General features: G+C 37.4%; 1 protein-coding gene across 4 annotated transcripts in view; it reads left to right on the forward strand.

The window, feature by feature from the left end:
- GTF2I (general transcription factor IIi) overlaps positions 1 to 14,574 on the forward strand; it is a 78,313-nt gene that overhangs the window by 47,300 nt on the left and 16,439 nt on the right. For all 4 annotated transcript variants that reach the window (XM_088152469.1, XM_088152465.1, XM_088152467.1 and 1 more), the window contains 7 exons: positions 2,732 to 2,790; positions 4,415 to 4,486; positions 4,998 to 5,181; positions 8,642 to 8,700; positions 11,658 to 11,729; positions 12,612 to 12,795; positions 13,755 to 13,813. In XM_088152469.1, coding sequence (XP_088008595.1) covers positions 2,732 to 2,790; positions 4,415 to 4,486; positions 4,998 to 5,181; positions 8,642 to 8,700; positions 11,658 to 11,729; positions 12,612 to 12,795; positions 13,755 to 13,813 — 689 coding nt within the window. The remainder of the gene's footprint in view (positions 1 to 2,731; positions 2,791 to 4,414; positions 4,487 to 4,997; positions 5,182 to 8,641; positions 8,701 to 11,657; positions 11,730 to 12,611; positions 12,796 to 13,754; positions 13,814 to 14,574) is intronic.

The following is a 14,574-nucleotide window of genomic DNA, read 5'->3' on the forward strand; positions in this document are numbered from 1 at the left end:
AAGTCCCAGTTGGTTACAATTGCACACTTGAAGATTGAGCAGACCAGCTCACTTGCTTAGGCTATCTGTGCAAACCATCCTGGCCTCTGGTAATATCTGTGACCTAAATTGTAAAGTCTTCTGTAGATGAGCCAAAAGCAAAAAAAAAATACTACTAACTTCATCCTTTATCTCTCAAGAACTGGCCTTTGTACAGGAAGACCTAGTTAACAGACTGCAGTCAGACATTCTCCTCAGGCTAATGTCAGATCTCTCTGACATTCTAACACTAAAGAGCAGTGAGCCTTTGTTGGCCCATTCTCACATCAATAAAGTCCTGGCTTTTCCCCCAGGCATTGAGGCCAGGATGTTAGTTGAGTCAGGTATGTATGTTTCATCATGTGTTATAGAAGAGCCTCAGTTGCAGTGTATAGTATTACACTGAGTTCATTTTATTTAGTTGTATTTTATGTTTTTATCTATTGTTAGCTGCCCAGCGCCACTAGATTGAGAATTATTTAAATACATACATGCATATATTCCTAGGAGGGGCATCCATCAGGACTTTAAGTCCTAGCCTGAGCTCCGTTTGAAATATCTGTCTAACATGGAATATGGCATGCCTGATAGCCATAACATCAGTCAGTTAGTTTTCAGAAATAGGAGCCCTCTCCCTCGAGGAATTTTCATCATCCCTCAGAACATCTTAACACTGTACCTAAGCCCCAAAAGTGAACTGAGTTTTTATTGCTCCCAGGAAGTGATCCTTCTCATCTTCCTTTTCCAGACCTAAAGCCCATTTAGGAGGGTGTCAAACAATCCATCAAGATCTGAGTACAACAGAAGAATTCAGAGACAAAGTGTCTCCTTGAGTCTTTTCAACAGGCTAACCTTGGCCACAGAGCTTCACTGGTCATTATATCAATATTAATTAGGCACAGAATAAATCTGTCCCACAGATAATTGTGACCCATTCTGTCAGAAACACAATCAGCCACTTGTGATTACAGTCAACCCACTGTGGGACCTTTGTGCGGCTGCCACATCATCCTCCATGTCCTCTTTTAATAAAACAAATTTTCTGCAACATATTCAGCAGGAGGGTGCTACAGAAAGTAAGCACCAGGGACTTCCTGATGAAAGAACCCACTCTCAGGGACAGCTCTGATATGTCCCTCTATTGCAGCGGTTCTCAAACCCTTTGGTCTCAGGGCCCTTTTACATTCTTAAAAATTATTGAGGACCTCAAAAAGCTTTTGCCTATGTGGTAGTTTCTTAAAGGTTAGTTGCAACATGGACGCTGAGACCATATCAGTGAATTTTTTATACTCTGTTACATTAATATCCATCTTGCACTTTGGGTGGATCTTTTATTCATGCATGATTTTGTAACATCATGCATTGGTCATTTGGAAAATTGGTTCACTGAGTTACACAGATCTTTCAAATGCTGACATAGTTCAATAAATCAAAAAAATCAGATTTCTTAATATCACCATGATCTCATCAGAAAAGTCTTTAAGCATTGAGAAGCTATCAAGCTCACAATGGTGGATACAAGTTTTCTAAAATTCTAATTTTCGCTTGAAAGCTCAAATTTTATCATTGGCAACAAATACTGTCAATTTTCCCTGAAGTGACAGGCTTGCTTCGTTCATTTTGAAAAAATATCTGCCAAATACTCAAGAGTGAATAGCCATGGCCATTCTTTCAAATAAAAATGATGTTCCATGAAAAAAGTTGCTATTTCCACCTGCAATTTAATCACACAAGTGCTTTTCCTTGAGCAACCATCATACTTCCGTATACAGCAGGAGTGCTTTATGCATACTTTCCATTTCATCACACAGAGCATTAAAAAGATGTCTACCCAAGGGTTGAGTTTAATAAAATTAATATAACTGTGAGTGCGTGGCAGTGAAGAATACAATGACTTCTAGAGCAGTTTGGTGCTACCGATTGGTGGTGAGACGCCAGCAGTTTTATTCCACTATACACTCATGAGAGAATGAAAGTGAAAAAGGCAAATAATGCCACAGTGTTATTATGAAAATAGTTTTGACTTTGGGAACCCTCTGAAAGCCTTGGGGACCTCCAGGTGTCTGCGGATCACACTGAGAACTGCTGCTCTATTGGATGCCCTGCCTTTGTAGGCAAACAGCACTCTGGATTTACTGTGAAAGTCTGTGGTCTGTAGCAGAGATAGGGCATCCAGTAATAATTAATGACAGAGAAGATTTGGCCCCCCATCTGCATCTGCAACCAGTTCTCACATCTCCCTCTTTATTCCTAATTTTCTCAAGTATTTTATCTTTGCGTCTTTTTCTGGCTTATTCTGAAACTGGGAAATAGCTTATCCTTTCCCACTGGAAAGTAGGATTAGAAGAAATCTAAGCTCTGCCTCCAAGACATGTGGGAGAAGATGCCCACTACCAGATACCCTGTCTCTGCTGTAGAAAATAAACTTTTATGGTAAGTCTAGTGTACCATCTTCTCAATCCAAACTTGGTTTATCACATCCCTGCATAGTGTGTTTTCCTGTCGAATGATGGTGTTCTTAATTTAGGCTTATAAATCTCTGCTGTAATTTGGACTTCTCACTTTGTAAAACATGTTCTTGTTTAATTTCTCTATGGGAATAAGAAGGCCAGGAGAGGTATATAACAAGTAAAACAATATTTATTATGGGGTAATTGGTAATCAGAGTGGAATGTTGATTGCTGAAATACATATTTTGTTTGAATGTTTACAGGCATGAGCTACTAAATTCAACACGAGAAGATTTACCATTAGATAAACCAGTTGCAGGAGGTAAGTGGGTGCACCCCAGTTGTGGCTACATTTGATGTAGATTTGTGTACTATTTTTGATGGGAGGTTGATGGTCAACCATGGACAAGGGATCCATGATTGTGACAACCTGTGATTAGAATTCATCTCCTAATGAAGTCCACTGACACATGTTTTAATGAGTTTGTTGGCGTTTGTGGGGGGTAGAAATTTCTGGTAAGGTACCAAAGGCTGTACCTTACCAGAAATTTGAAGCGCACCCCACTGATCTTTATGTGAAGGGTTTGCCAGAAAATATTCCATTTCGGAGTCCCTCTTGGTATGGAATCCCTCGGCTGGAGAAAATTCTTCAAGTGGGGAATAGGATAAAATTTGTAATAAAAAAGTAAGATCAATTACCTGTGCATTTCAGTATGTTCACATTGCATTTTGAAAGATGCTTTCTTACATTCTCAGGCCTTTAAATTTGCTTTATGTTAATACTCATCAGATTATTTTAGGATTGAATTAGATTTGTGATTTTTAAAAAGTTTTTTTCATATGTACCTTTTTAAGATTCTTCGCAAACTTTTTTGAAAGATTCATTAAAATACAGTAAATAAAGCACTTCAATGAATAAGCCATTAAGAAATAAAAATGCATATGTAAAATATATTTATTGTGGAAATTACCCATTAACGATTACTTTATTTAACTATGCTTAGCTAAGCAGAAACAGTTAAAATCTGATAACAACAGCTCTAACAGTTTGTAACATCCCTAGTGGATTGACCCTGCACACCAAAAACCAGTCCAAGCTAGTCTTCATTGCTTTGAAAGATCTATAAGCTGTTCAGAGAGAACCCTTTCAGAAACCAGCATAAATGAATTACTGTACACAGTATCCAGTTTTATCCCTGTCATCTGCAGCTAGAGGAGATTGGGAAAATACTCTCTCTGAGAACCAATAGAATTGCACCAGTTAAAACAAACTGGGCTACCTGGATCATTGGTCTGACTCAGTTTAAGACCATGTTTCTACCAGTCATAGGCACCCACTCCTAACTACAGTGCTGCAAACCTAATAACATGTCATGATGTTACAACACAGGCTCCGCTCTTTGTACATGTGCCATAAGGTTGTAAATGCAGAGTTTGCAGTGTGTGCATGCACTTTCTCACATGTATATACAGACACATGCTAACACCATCTCCCCATGTATATTGTGAGTACCCATGCTACCAATATGTTGTAAATACTAGAAGAGCAAGAATCTTAAATAGCCTTATTTCCCACCAGATATTTAGGCTTCTATAGCTACTCTGAACTCAGATGCCTATTTTCTGGTTCATCCCTTTGCCCTGCTCGTCCTTTTTTGATGCTTGTCACAGGGCTAGCTGTCTGTCTGGTACTCAGAGAAAATATCTGCCCTTATTCTTGTTATTGTCCCTTATTATAGCTTCACTATTTTTGATAGCTACTTCTTATGAATGCGCTTAGCAAAAGTGTCTTCCTCTGGCCTTTTCCTCTACTAAAATGGTTGATCCTTCTAACTTCAAGATGGAAGGGATGGCAAAGTGAAATGGGGCTTTCTGAGAAAATAAAATGTTGCCCTTTGGAATGTTAAATATTTTAATAAAATCCTTGTTTTCACTACTGATTATAGTGAAAGAAGAATGGTATGCCAGAATTACAAAACTAAGGAAAATGGTAGATCAATTATTCTGCAGAAAATTTGGTGAGTACATTTGATAGCAATTCAAGGTGTATGTGCGTGTAAGCAGGAGTTCCCTCTCATCCTGTTCCAATGCCTAAAGGAAGTCTACTAGTTTGGGTATGGCTCTTCTTTCTGTACTGGGAAGCTAGTATCTTATAATTATTTCTGAAAGAGGTGGGCATCTTCCCCCAACTACCTGATTTTGTGTATTATAAGCCATCTAGAGTCTTTTGGAGTCAGACAGTCTCCAAATCTAATTATAAATAATAAATAAACAAGTTATTAAATATATAATTAGTGATAAATAATAAATAAATGTACTGCTTTACTATCAGAATTCTGCCCTCAACAATGGCCTAATGAAGAAAGAAAATATAAAGAGAAGAGAAGGAGTATAAAAAAAAATTAGCAGCAAATATAAATTTAACCTATTTCTGAGATGCTGCCGTATAAATCAGGACATTTATAGATTTTGTCTTACTTTTGCACTGAACCTGAATACTTTTTTTTTTTTTTTGCTGTCTTCTAACAGCTGAGGCTTTGGGAAGCACTGAACCAAAGGCTGTACCTTACCAGAAATTTGAAGCGCACCCCACTGATCTTTATGTGGAGGGTTTGCCAGAAAATATTCCATTTCGGAGTCCCTCTTGGTATGGAATCCCTCGGCTGGAGAAAATTCTTCAAGTGGGGAATAGGATAAAATTTGTAATAAAAAAGTAAGATCAATTACCTGTGCATTTCAGTATGTTCACATTGCATTTGTGCAAGATAAAAATAATCCAATTTTAAGCAATGTAATATGTATTAAGAGAATAGAATAATTGTATGGAATTTATTTCTGACAGGCTTGTGTGTGTTAAAATTCCAATGCATGGTGCCATGCTCAAGGATTTTCTTTTTTTCTGTTTCATGCTGTTTATATTATGGTTTCCAAAATACAGTGGTACCTCTAGTTACGAACACCCCTCCTTACGAATTTTTCGAGATACGACCAGCTCCGGCCCCAAAAATTTACCTCTACTTGCAAACTCCGCCTCGAGTTATGAACCGGATCCGCAGCCATTTTCCCTGCTGCCACGCGGTCGCGGCTTCCTGTGGGCGAGATCGCGGTAGCAAGGAGACGTTCGGTGAGGCTTGTGGTGTGTTTTGTGGCGTTTGGAAGGTTTTTGGTGTGCTTGTCAGCATGGCTCCAAAGAAAATGCAGAGCAGGCTGGCAACTGACTTTAGACAGATTTTTCCCCAGAACTGAGCCTGCAGCTAAGAGGCAAAGAAGAGAGGAAACCCCTGAAGGAGATCTCCCCGATGTCCCTTTGGAGGGGGACTCTCCCTCCAAACAATAACTGCCTCCCCACCCCCATTCTCCCTCTTCATACTGTGCTGTACTGTACTTTTTTTCATGTTTTTGAGGTTTAAAAATAAAATGCATATGTTTCAGAACTGTTTAGCTGTATTTACATTGAACCTTATGGGGGAAATTTACCTCGGGGTGCGACCAAATTCGGAGGGCGGATTAGCCGTATTTACATTGAACCTTATCGGGAAATTTGCCTCATGGTGCAACCAAATTCAGAGGGCGGAACGGATTAACCGTATTTACATTGAACCTTATGGGAAACTTTACCTCGACTTGAGACCAGCTCAAGTTGCAACCAGAGTCACGGAACGGATTAAGTTCGTAACTAGAGGTATCACTGTATACACACATGTACATACATGTCCAAAGTAGGATATTTTGAATCTGGTCATTTGTGCTTCAAGTGAGAATTCTGGGTTGATTGATTTGATGATCCATTTGGTTCCCCACCCCCCTTGTCTGTCCATGGTATCCTCAGGATTTTTCTCTAGTGCTGAAGTTCAAAAGTGTCAATACTTTTCTTATTCTGCTTCTTCAAAGTCCAACTTTTGTTTCCATAGAGTGTCACAGGGAATACCATTTCTTGACCTGTTCTGATCTTTGTAGTTATAGAGACATCACAGCATTTGAGTATTTGTGGCTGCTCTACCAAGTGCATGTCTGTGGCATATTCTTGACTGCTTGTTCCTTTCCTCTTGATGGTTGATCTTAAAAGGCAGAAATTATCTACCACTTAAGCATCTTCATTGTTAATTCGAAGGCTGGCTATTGTACTTGTTATGAGTCTGGTCTTTATATTTAATTTTAGTCCCTTTTTTTCACTGTGCTCTTTGACTTTTATTACTAGAGCTTGCAGATCCTTTGCATTTTCAGCTGTCAGAGTAGTGTCATCAGTATAGTTCAGGTTACCGATGTTTCTTCCTCCAATTTTAAAACCACACTCATCTTCTTCCAATCCAGCTTACCTTAATATATATTGACATATAGGTTGAATAAATAAGGGGACAGTATACAGCCTTGTCTCACACCCTTGCCAACCTGGAGCCAGTCCGTTTTGCCATGCTCTGTCTGTACTGTGGCTTCCTGACCTGTATATAGGTTTCTTATTAGGACAATGAAATGTTCCAGGATTCCCATTTTTCTGTGCACATTCCACAACTTGACATGATCAACACAGTAAATATTGTCGATCAATATCTATGTATGTATGTATGTATTCAATGAAGCACATAGTGACTTCTTTTTGATATTTTTTGGCTTTCTCAATTATCCAGCATGCATCAGAAAATGTTTTCTGTTCCTTTTGTAAATCTGGATTGAGCATTTGGCATCTCTTTTTCCATGCATGGTTCTAATCTGTGCTGGATGATACTAAATGTTATCTTGCTAGCATGTGAAATTAAGGACATTGTACGATAGTTTGAACATATTAAATCTCCTTTTTTGTTATTGGAATGTAGATTGATTTCTTCCAATCTGTTAGCCATTGTGTCCTTCAGATTTGCTAGCATAGCTTAGTTAGAACCTTGACTGATTCTTCTGTAGCTTGCCATATTTCACTGGGTATTCCAGCAGTGCCTGTAGCCTTCTGACTTGGTAATGATCAGAGGGCTGATCTAACTTTATCTTCTAGGAGTAGGGGTTTTTATAAGTTGGGAATATCTTCTAAGGTATCTTGGATGATGATATTTCTACTGTATTTCATTATACTCCTTCTATCTATCCCCGATCTCCTTTGAAGCAGTTACTATCTGTCATTGGCATCCTTTAGCATATTAATTTGAGATTGGAACATCTTTCTGCATTCAGAGATCTTTTGAAATACGTTCTTTGTTTTCCATGTGTGCTTCCATCTTCTGTGTCTTTAGATGTTGTTGTAATACTGCTTTTTCTCTCTTCCAACAGTTCCCTGAAACTCTTTGTTAAATTCCTTCCTAGGATTTTTGTCTTTCTTGGCTTTCTCTTTGTCTTTCTCTTTTCTTCTTTGCAATTTCCATGGTTTGTTCTGACATCCAGTTTGCTTTCTTCTTTCTTCATCTTTGGCAGTCTCTTTTCACATTTGTCCTTAACAACTTCTATAAGTTCGTCCCACAGTTCCTCCGATTCTCTGTCAATTAGTTTTAGGACTTCAAAGCAATTCCTGATGTTCTCCTTGAAAATGCTGGATATATTATTATTATTATATAAGATCATATTGTGGAAACTGGTTGGCTTTCTTCTTCTTTAGTGTAACTTATACAAGTTGAGCACTTCGTGATTTGTTCCACATTTCATGCCGTACCTGATTTTATTTCTTCAGATTCTTTTAATTTAAAAAAAACAAGCCACCATACTGCAAAGCATCAGTCTCAGACCTTATCTTTATTTCTAACCAAGCTTATACGCCTTGTATATATCCCAGAAGTGTTTTAGAAAATAAAATTGTATGTAGGTTTAGCCTAACAAATATGATAGCATCTTTCAGAGCTAGAAGGGAACACCCTATCTTGGCCTACTGGTGAATGCATTGCATCCCTTTTGTGAGTGTGAAAGTTGGGGACCTCACCTGAAATCCTGCCTATGGATTGCAACGTTGTGAGATTATAGTATATTTGTTTGGGTAGTTTTAATGATAAATAAAATAAGTAGGGTTTATACGTTTTAAATGCGTTTAAAATTAATGAGTACAACCTGTTCTATTTTGCATTTTGAGTTGAGCTGCTACAACCTAATGAAGTTGTTTCAAAATAATTTTCATAATGTTAGGTAATTCAGAAAAGAGACACTAAATATTTGTAAGATGAGTACCACAGAATCATTGTCTATGTTTTTTTAAATTGTAGGCCAGAGCTACTAACAATCACTCCCACAGAGGTTACTCAACCAAGAACAAACATGCCAGGTAAGATGAGTGTTTCTTAAGATGATAGGAAAACTTTTTCCCACTTCAGGTAGAGGTACCTTTATTGTTTTCTTTTCCTATTTTATATCTAGAGATAGAGTATAGAACCTCAGTATTCTGTTTTTTTCTTTCTTTCTGAGATAGCTTGATGTTCTCTTTTTTTTTTTATTTACCTATTATGACTTGAAAGACAAGGGTCTATAACCCTTACCATATAGAAATCTGTAACCTTCCAAATGTTATTGAACTATAGCCCAGTATCCCTCATCATTGGACATGCCAGCTGGGGCTTCTTTGAGTTAATTAAAGTGACATCTGGAGGGCCATAGGTTCCCCTCCTCTACCTTCGCTGACCTCTGGCTCATTATTCTTGTAATTGGAAACATGCTACAAATGCTGCTATCTGAATCTACCTTGCACATTTATGATGGTGAGAAGAAAAATGAAACCTGGAATAAACTCAGTTAATAACTCATTATGAGCTGAAGTGACAGTTGCTCTTGTTTAATTCTTCAAGTTAAAATTAGCTGCAGTTTTGTATGTGTAGAAAGCAAGGTCTGATGCAGATTCTAAGACAGGCTCTTCGTCATTTTTGATAGAATATGAATAATTTGAGAACTGGCTTTAATTTTTAGTAATTACTATCTAGATTTTTAAAAGGAACAATTGAATCAATTAGCAGTAGGAACTTTTAAAATATTTTGCCTAAATAAGTTTAATCCAGTTTTAAAATCTTGCAGTCCTAAACTTGCAGGTGGTCTTTCCTTATTACTCTTTTATCATATAAACGAAGTTAGATTCTTGACAAGTTTAAGGTGCAGAATCTGTATTTTGAAGTTGAGCAAGTAAATGGTACAACTGCATTGTCTCTGTTGTTGCAGCTAAAGATGAGGCCTAAGCGCATCTGAATATTTTAGCTTTGTTGAAATGAAAATATTGGACCCATCCTGATGAAGTTAAATCAATCCAGATATGTTGCGGCATATATAGGATTAGTCCAGATGGCATACCAAGGAATAATTGGGACTAATCATAACTTTAGACCTTAGCTTGAATTTTCAAATGCACATATTTGCTTTATATTTTTCTTCTCTGCAACAAAACCATCATCTAAAAATTCACAATAAATCATAGTACTCCAAATCTGATGTGAGTGGCTGCTTGGCCCAAGATAATTATAGATGGGAAAAGAATATACAGTTGTGTGAAAAAGAAAGTACACACTCTTTGAGTTCTATGGTTTTATGTATCAGGACATAATAAAAATCATCTGGTCCTTAGCAGTTCTGAAAAGTAGGTAAATACAAGCTCAGATGAACAACAACACATGACATATTACACCATGTCATCATTTATTTTACAAAAAGAAAGCCAAAATGGAGAAGCCATGTGCAAAAAACTAAGTACACCCTTACTGCTTCCATAGATATGAAGAGGCTAAGTAGCAGCCAGGTGCTGCTAATCAAATGCCCTTGATCAATTGATCATTAGCAAGTGTGACTACCTCTATAAAAGCCGAAGTTTTAGGAGTTTGCTGGTCTTGAGCATTGAGGTGTGTGTAACACCATGCCAAAGAGTCAAGACGTCAGCAATGATCTTAGAGAAGCAATTGTTGCTGCCCATCAGTCTGGGAAGGGTTATAAGGCCATTTCCAAACAATTTAAAGTCCATCATTCTACAGTGAGGAAGATTATTAAACATTCAAGACAGTTGTCAATATTCCCAGGAGTGGATGTCCCAGCAAATTCACCCCAAGGTCAGACTGTGCAATGCTCAGAGAAATTTGAAAAAATCCAAGAGTTACACCTCAGACACTGCTGGCCTCAGTTAGCATGTTAAATGTTAAAGTTCATGACAGTACAATTAGAAAAAGACTGAACAAGTATGGTTTGTTTGGAAGGGTTGCCAGGAGAAAGCCTCTTCTCTCTAAAAGAACATGCCAGTATGGCTTACGTTTGTAAAGTTGCATCTGAACAAATCATAAGACTTCTGGCCCATTGTCCTTTGGACAGACGAGACCGAAATGGAGATGTTTGGCCATCATGTACAGCGCCATGTTTGGTGAAAACCAAACACAGCATATCAGCACAAACATCTCATACCAATCGTCAAGCATGGTGGTGAGGGGTGATGATTTGGGCTTGTTTTGCAGCCATAGGACCTGGGCACCTTGTAGTCATTGAGTCGACCATGAACTCCTCTGTATACCAAAGTATTCTAGAGTCAAATGTGAGGCCATCTGTCCAACAGCTAAAGTTTGGCCGACACTGGGTCATGCAACAGGACAATGATCCAAGCACGCAAGCAAATCTACAACAGAATGGCTGAAAAAGAAAAGAATCAAGGTGTTGCAATGTCCCAGTCAAAGTCCAGACCTCAACCTGATTGAAATGCTGTGGTGGGACCTCAAGAGAGCTGTGCATAAACAAATGCCCACAAACCTCAATGAACTGAAGCAGTGTTGTAAAGAAGAGTGGGCCAAAATTCCTCTACAACGATGTGAGAGACTGATAAAGTCATAGAGAAAACGATTACTTCAAGTTATTGCTGCTAAAGGTGGTTCTACAAGCTATTGAATCATAAGGTTTACTTAGTTTTTCACACATGGCCTCCCCATTTTGGTTTTCTTTTTGTAAAATAAATGATGACATGGTGTAATATGTCATGTGTTGTTCATCTGAGATTGTACTTACCTACTTTTGAGAACTGCTAAGGACCAGATAATTTTTATTATGTCCTGATACGTAAAAACCATAGAACTCAAAGAGGGTGTACTTTCTTTTTCACACGACTGTATGTGAGACAATAACATCTAATAACAATCAGTAAATGATATTATTTGACATACTTTTTTGTAACTAAACTTACTTGGAAATAGAATGTAGATCTATTAGATATCATTGTATCTTATTACTAAATGTGCAATCTATATTTTTGACATTTTATTTTAATCCCAGTTAAAGAAGATTGGAATGTCAGAATCACAAAATTGAGGAAACAAGTCGAGGAGATATTTAACCTGAAATTTGGTAGGTGAAACATTGTTTGTTTGCTAGTTAGTACTGATGCTTCATGAAAACAGACACAATAAAATACAAACTGTATTCATACTTACTATGTTCTAATTGCTTTATTTGTTTTTGAGAAGAGTGTGAGTAAAACTATACAAGCCAAGGATACTAGAACATCTGTGAGAGAATGTTAATGGATTATTTTATAATGCAAAGTTCAGATGTAGTAAATAAAAATATTGGATATTGCTTTTTCTCTAGAGCAATTGTGATGCCTTGCCTTCATCTTTCTTTGGATATTGATCACCATTAATTCCAGTAGGGTTTTGATGAGCTCTAATTTCCACATGAAAAAAGTGGGAAAAGGCAGCAAGTATTGTATTTTCTCAGGAAGACACAAACAGGATGTTACAAGTGCTGAAATCCACTTGGAGAACTATGTTTTCATAAGATTCCCTATTATCTCTGAGGCAGTGGCAAGGAAAAAGAAATTAGTCATGGCAACAGAGGAGGACATTCAGGATTGAGTTGTCTTGCCATGGTAATATGAAACTTACATTGGATTAATGTCTGTGTAAGACACTCTGGAAAGATACTCTTGAGGTTGGAATTCTCATGCCTGCTTTAAGAGGTGGCTGCAAAATATTTTTTACTGAGAGGTTCAACGAAGTTTTTTAAAAGCCCTTTCGTTTGACTAAAAAAGTGTAGTATTTTTCAAGATTTTATAAACTTGGAATAGTATGCCCAATAAAATAATAAACAAAATCAGAACTTTATTATTAAGTAGCCTTAGAAAAATGGAGTAACTATCTATGCCTTGGATGGGTGGGTGTTATTTTTGAATGCCGTCTCTATGACAGGAGTTTGATCCAAATTAAGTTCTTGTCTCCTTGTTTACAGGACAAGCTCTGGGTCTTAGTGAAGCAGTGAAAGTTCCTTATCCTGTCTTTGAGTCAAATCCTGAGCATCTATATGTAGAAGGTTTGCCTGAAGGGATCCCCTTTCGAAGCCCAACGTGGTTTGGAATCCCACGCCTGGAAAGAATTGTGCGGGGGAGTGGAAAAATTAAATTCATTGTGAAGAAGTAAGTGGATAGTTACTGCTTAATGCGTTTTCATTTGGTAGCATTTTTTGGATTTCATTTTTATTGTGCTGTCTCTGGTAGGTTATGTAACGCAATAAGACGTCCAGTTCATTGTGATTTTAGCACACATATCCATAGAAGTAATTGATATGATTTTTAAATGGTTTGCTGAATCTTTGAGGCTAAGACATTTTGGGAAATTGAAACTTGCATGTTGAATGAGGTGCAAATAGTTTTTCAGAAAGCTTTACCAGCAGCACAACAGATGCCAAAAGCCCTTTCGATTATTACCAGTTTTTCATTTCAAATGTGTGAATAGGATTGCAGGACATAATGCAGTCATAGTGGGGTCAAGGTGATCAATGGCTAGATTCTATTTTCACCAATTAGAATTAGGAGAATTCTCAATAATCCAGCTTCCCTTTTGTGCTCTGGGGTCAGAATGATATAAAAATGTGGTTTGGTGTGGCATTGTCTACATTTCTGCTATTAAGAAATGGGCAGGTGGTGTTTACAAAGTGATTTCTGTAACAGTTCCTTTTTTTTTAGATTTTTTATCCCACTTTTATTATTATTTTTTTAATATAAATTACTCAAGGCGGTGAACATACCTAATACTCCTTCCTCCTCCTCCTTTCCCCACAACAACAACCCTGTGAGGTGAGCTGGACTGAGAAAGAGCGACTGGCTCAAAGTCACCCAGCCGGCTTTCATGCCTAAGGCAGGACAAGAACTCACAGTCTCCTGTTTTCTACCCTGGTGCTTTAACCACTAGACCAAACAAATTGCTTATCTTCTTAATCCTAACAAAAGAGATCACTTCCACGTAGAGTCCATTTTCATTGCAAAATCTCCCCAGGCATAACGTAAAACCCTGTGGTAACCCCATAGACAGGCAGCGTACGTAACTTGTGTGATTGTGATAATGCTCTATTAAAAATAAATTGTCTAATTTGTAGGCCAGAGCTTGTTACCTCATATTTGCCTCCAGAATTGGCTAGTAAAGTGAATACTTCAGGTAAGTGACTGAGAAGCTATAATACCTACAAAATGGGGGAATCTGGTGTTGAAAGATGATATACACATTTTAAAAATAAACGCAAAGAAAAGAGGCTTTCATTGTCTTAATATATTGCACAATTCTTCTAGTTTTGAAACCAGTACTGCTGAAATCTGTTGTGGGCTGTTGAATCATATGTATTCTCTTTCCTACATAGTTGGCTACTTAACTTAAGGTTTTGGATTAGCATTACTTCTTTCTGTGGATTTGGGATACTGGTTAATTAGATGAGGACTACTCCCTGTAACTTATAGAAGGAGTGGAAGAAATGTATTCCAAAGTGTGTTCCCCTTTCTCTTGTTCTAATAGAAAGATCTATTGGAATAAGCATATTTTTTTAGTGATCAAGAAAAGAACAACATGGATACAAAAGCTTATCAGTTTTTAGATAGCTATAACAGATGGGAATTTTAGCTTAGTTTAGGAAAGAACGTTTTGCTTCATCAACATTTGGTGGCAAAATGCCACTGTTTGGTGTTATGTTATTTCTGGGATTTTATTATAGAAATAAAAACCAAGTTAGTTCTTTATTCTTCCAGTAGACTTAATGAATTTTATTTTATTTAAGGCCCCTGAATAATGCTCTGCTTCCATTCACATCACTGCTATATCCCCCTGTGTGCCCCTTGTCTAGATCATCATAAAATGCAATTTTTCTTAATGGTAAACTCATTGTTAGAAAGGACAAAAAGCCATTTACTTTTATGCTCTGCCAGAAG

This window comes from Python bivittatus, unplaced genomic scaffold (genome assembly GCF_059951505.1).
Source record: "Python bivittatus isolate LINGU-HERP-01145 unplaced genomic scaffold, Pbiv_v1 ctg000690_np1212, whole genome shotgun sequence".
Classification (NCBI taxonomy): domain Eukaryota; kingdom Metazoa; phylum Chordata; class Lepidosauria; order Squamata; family Pythonidae; genus Python; species Python bivittatus.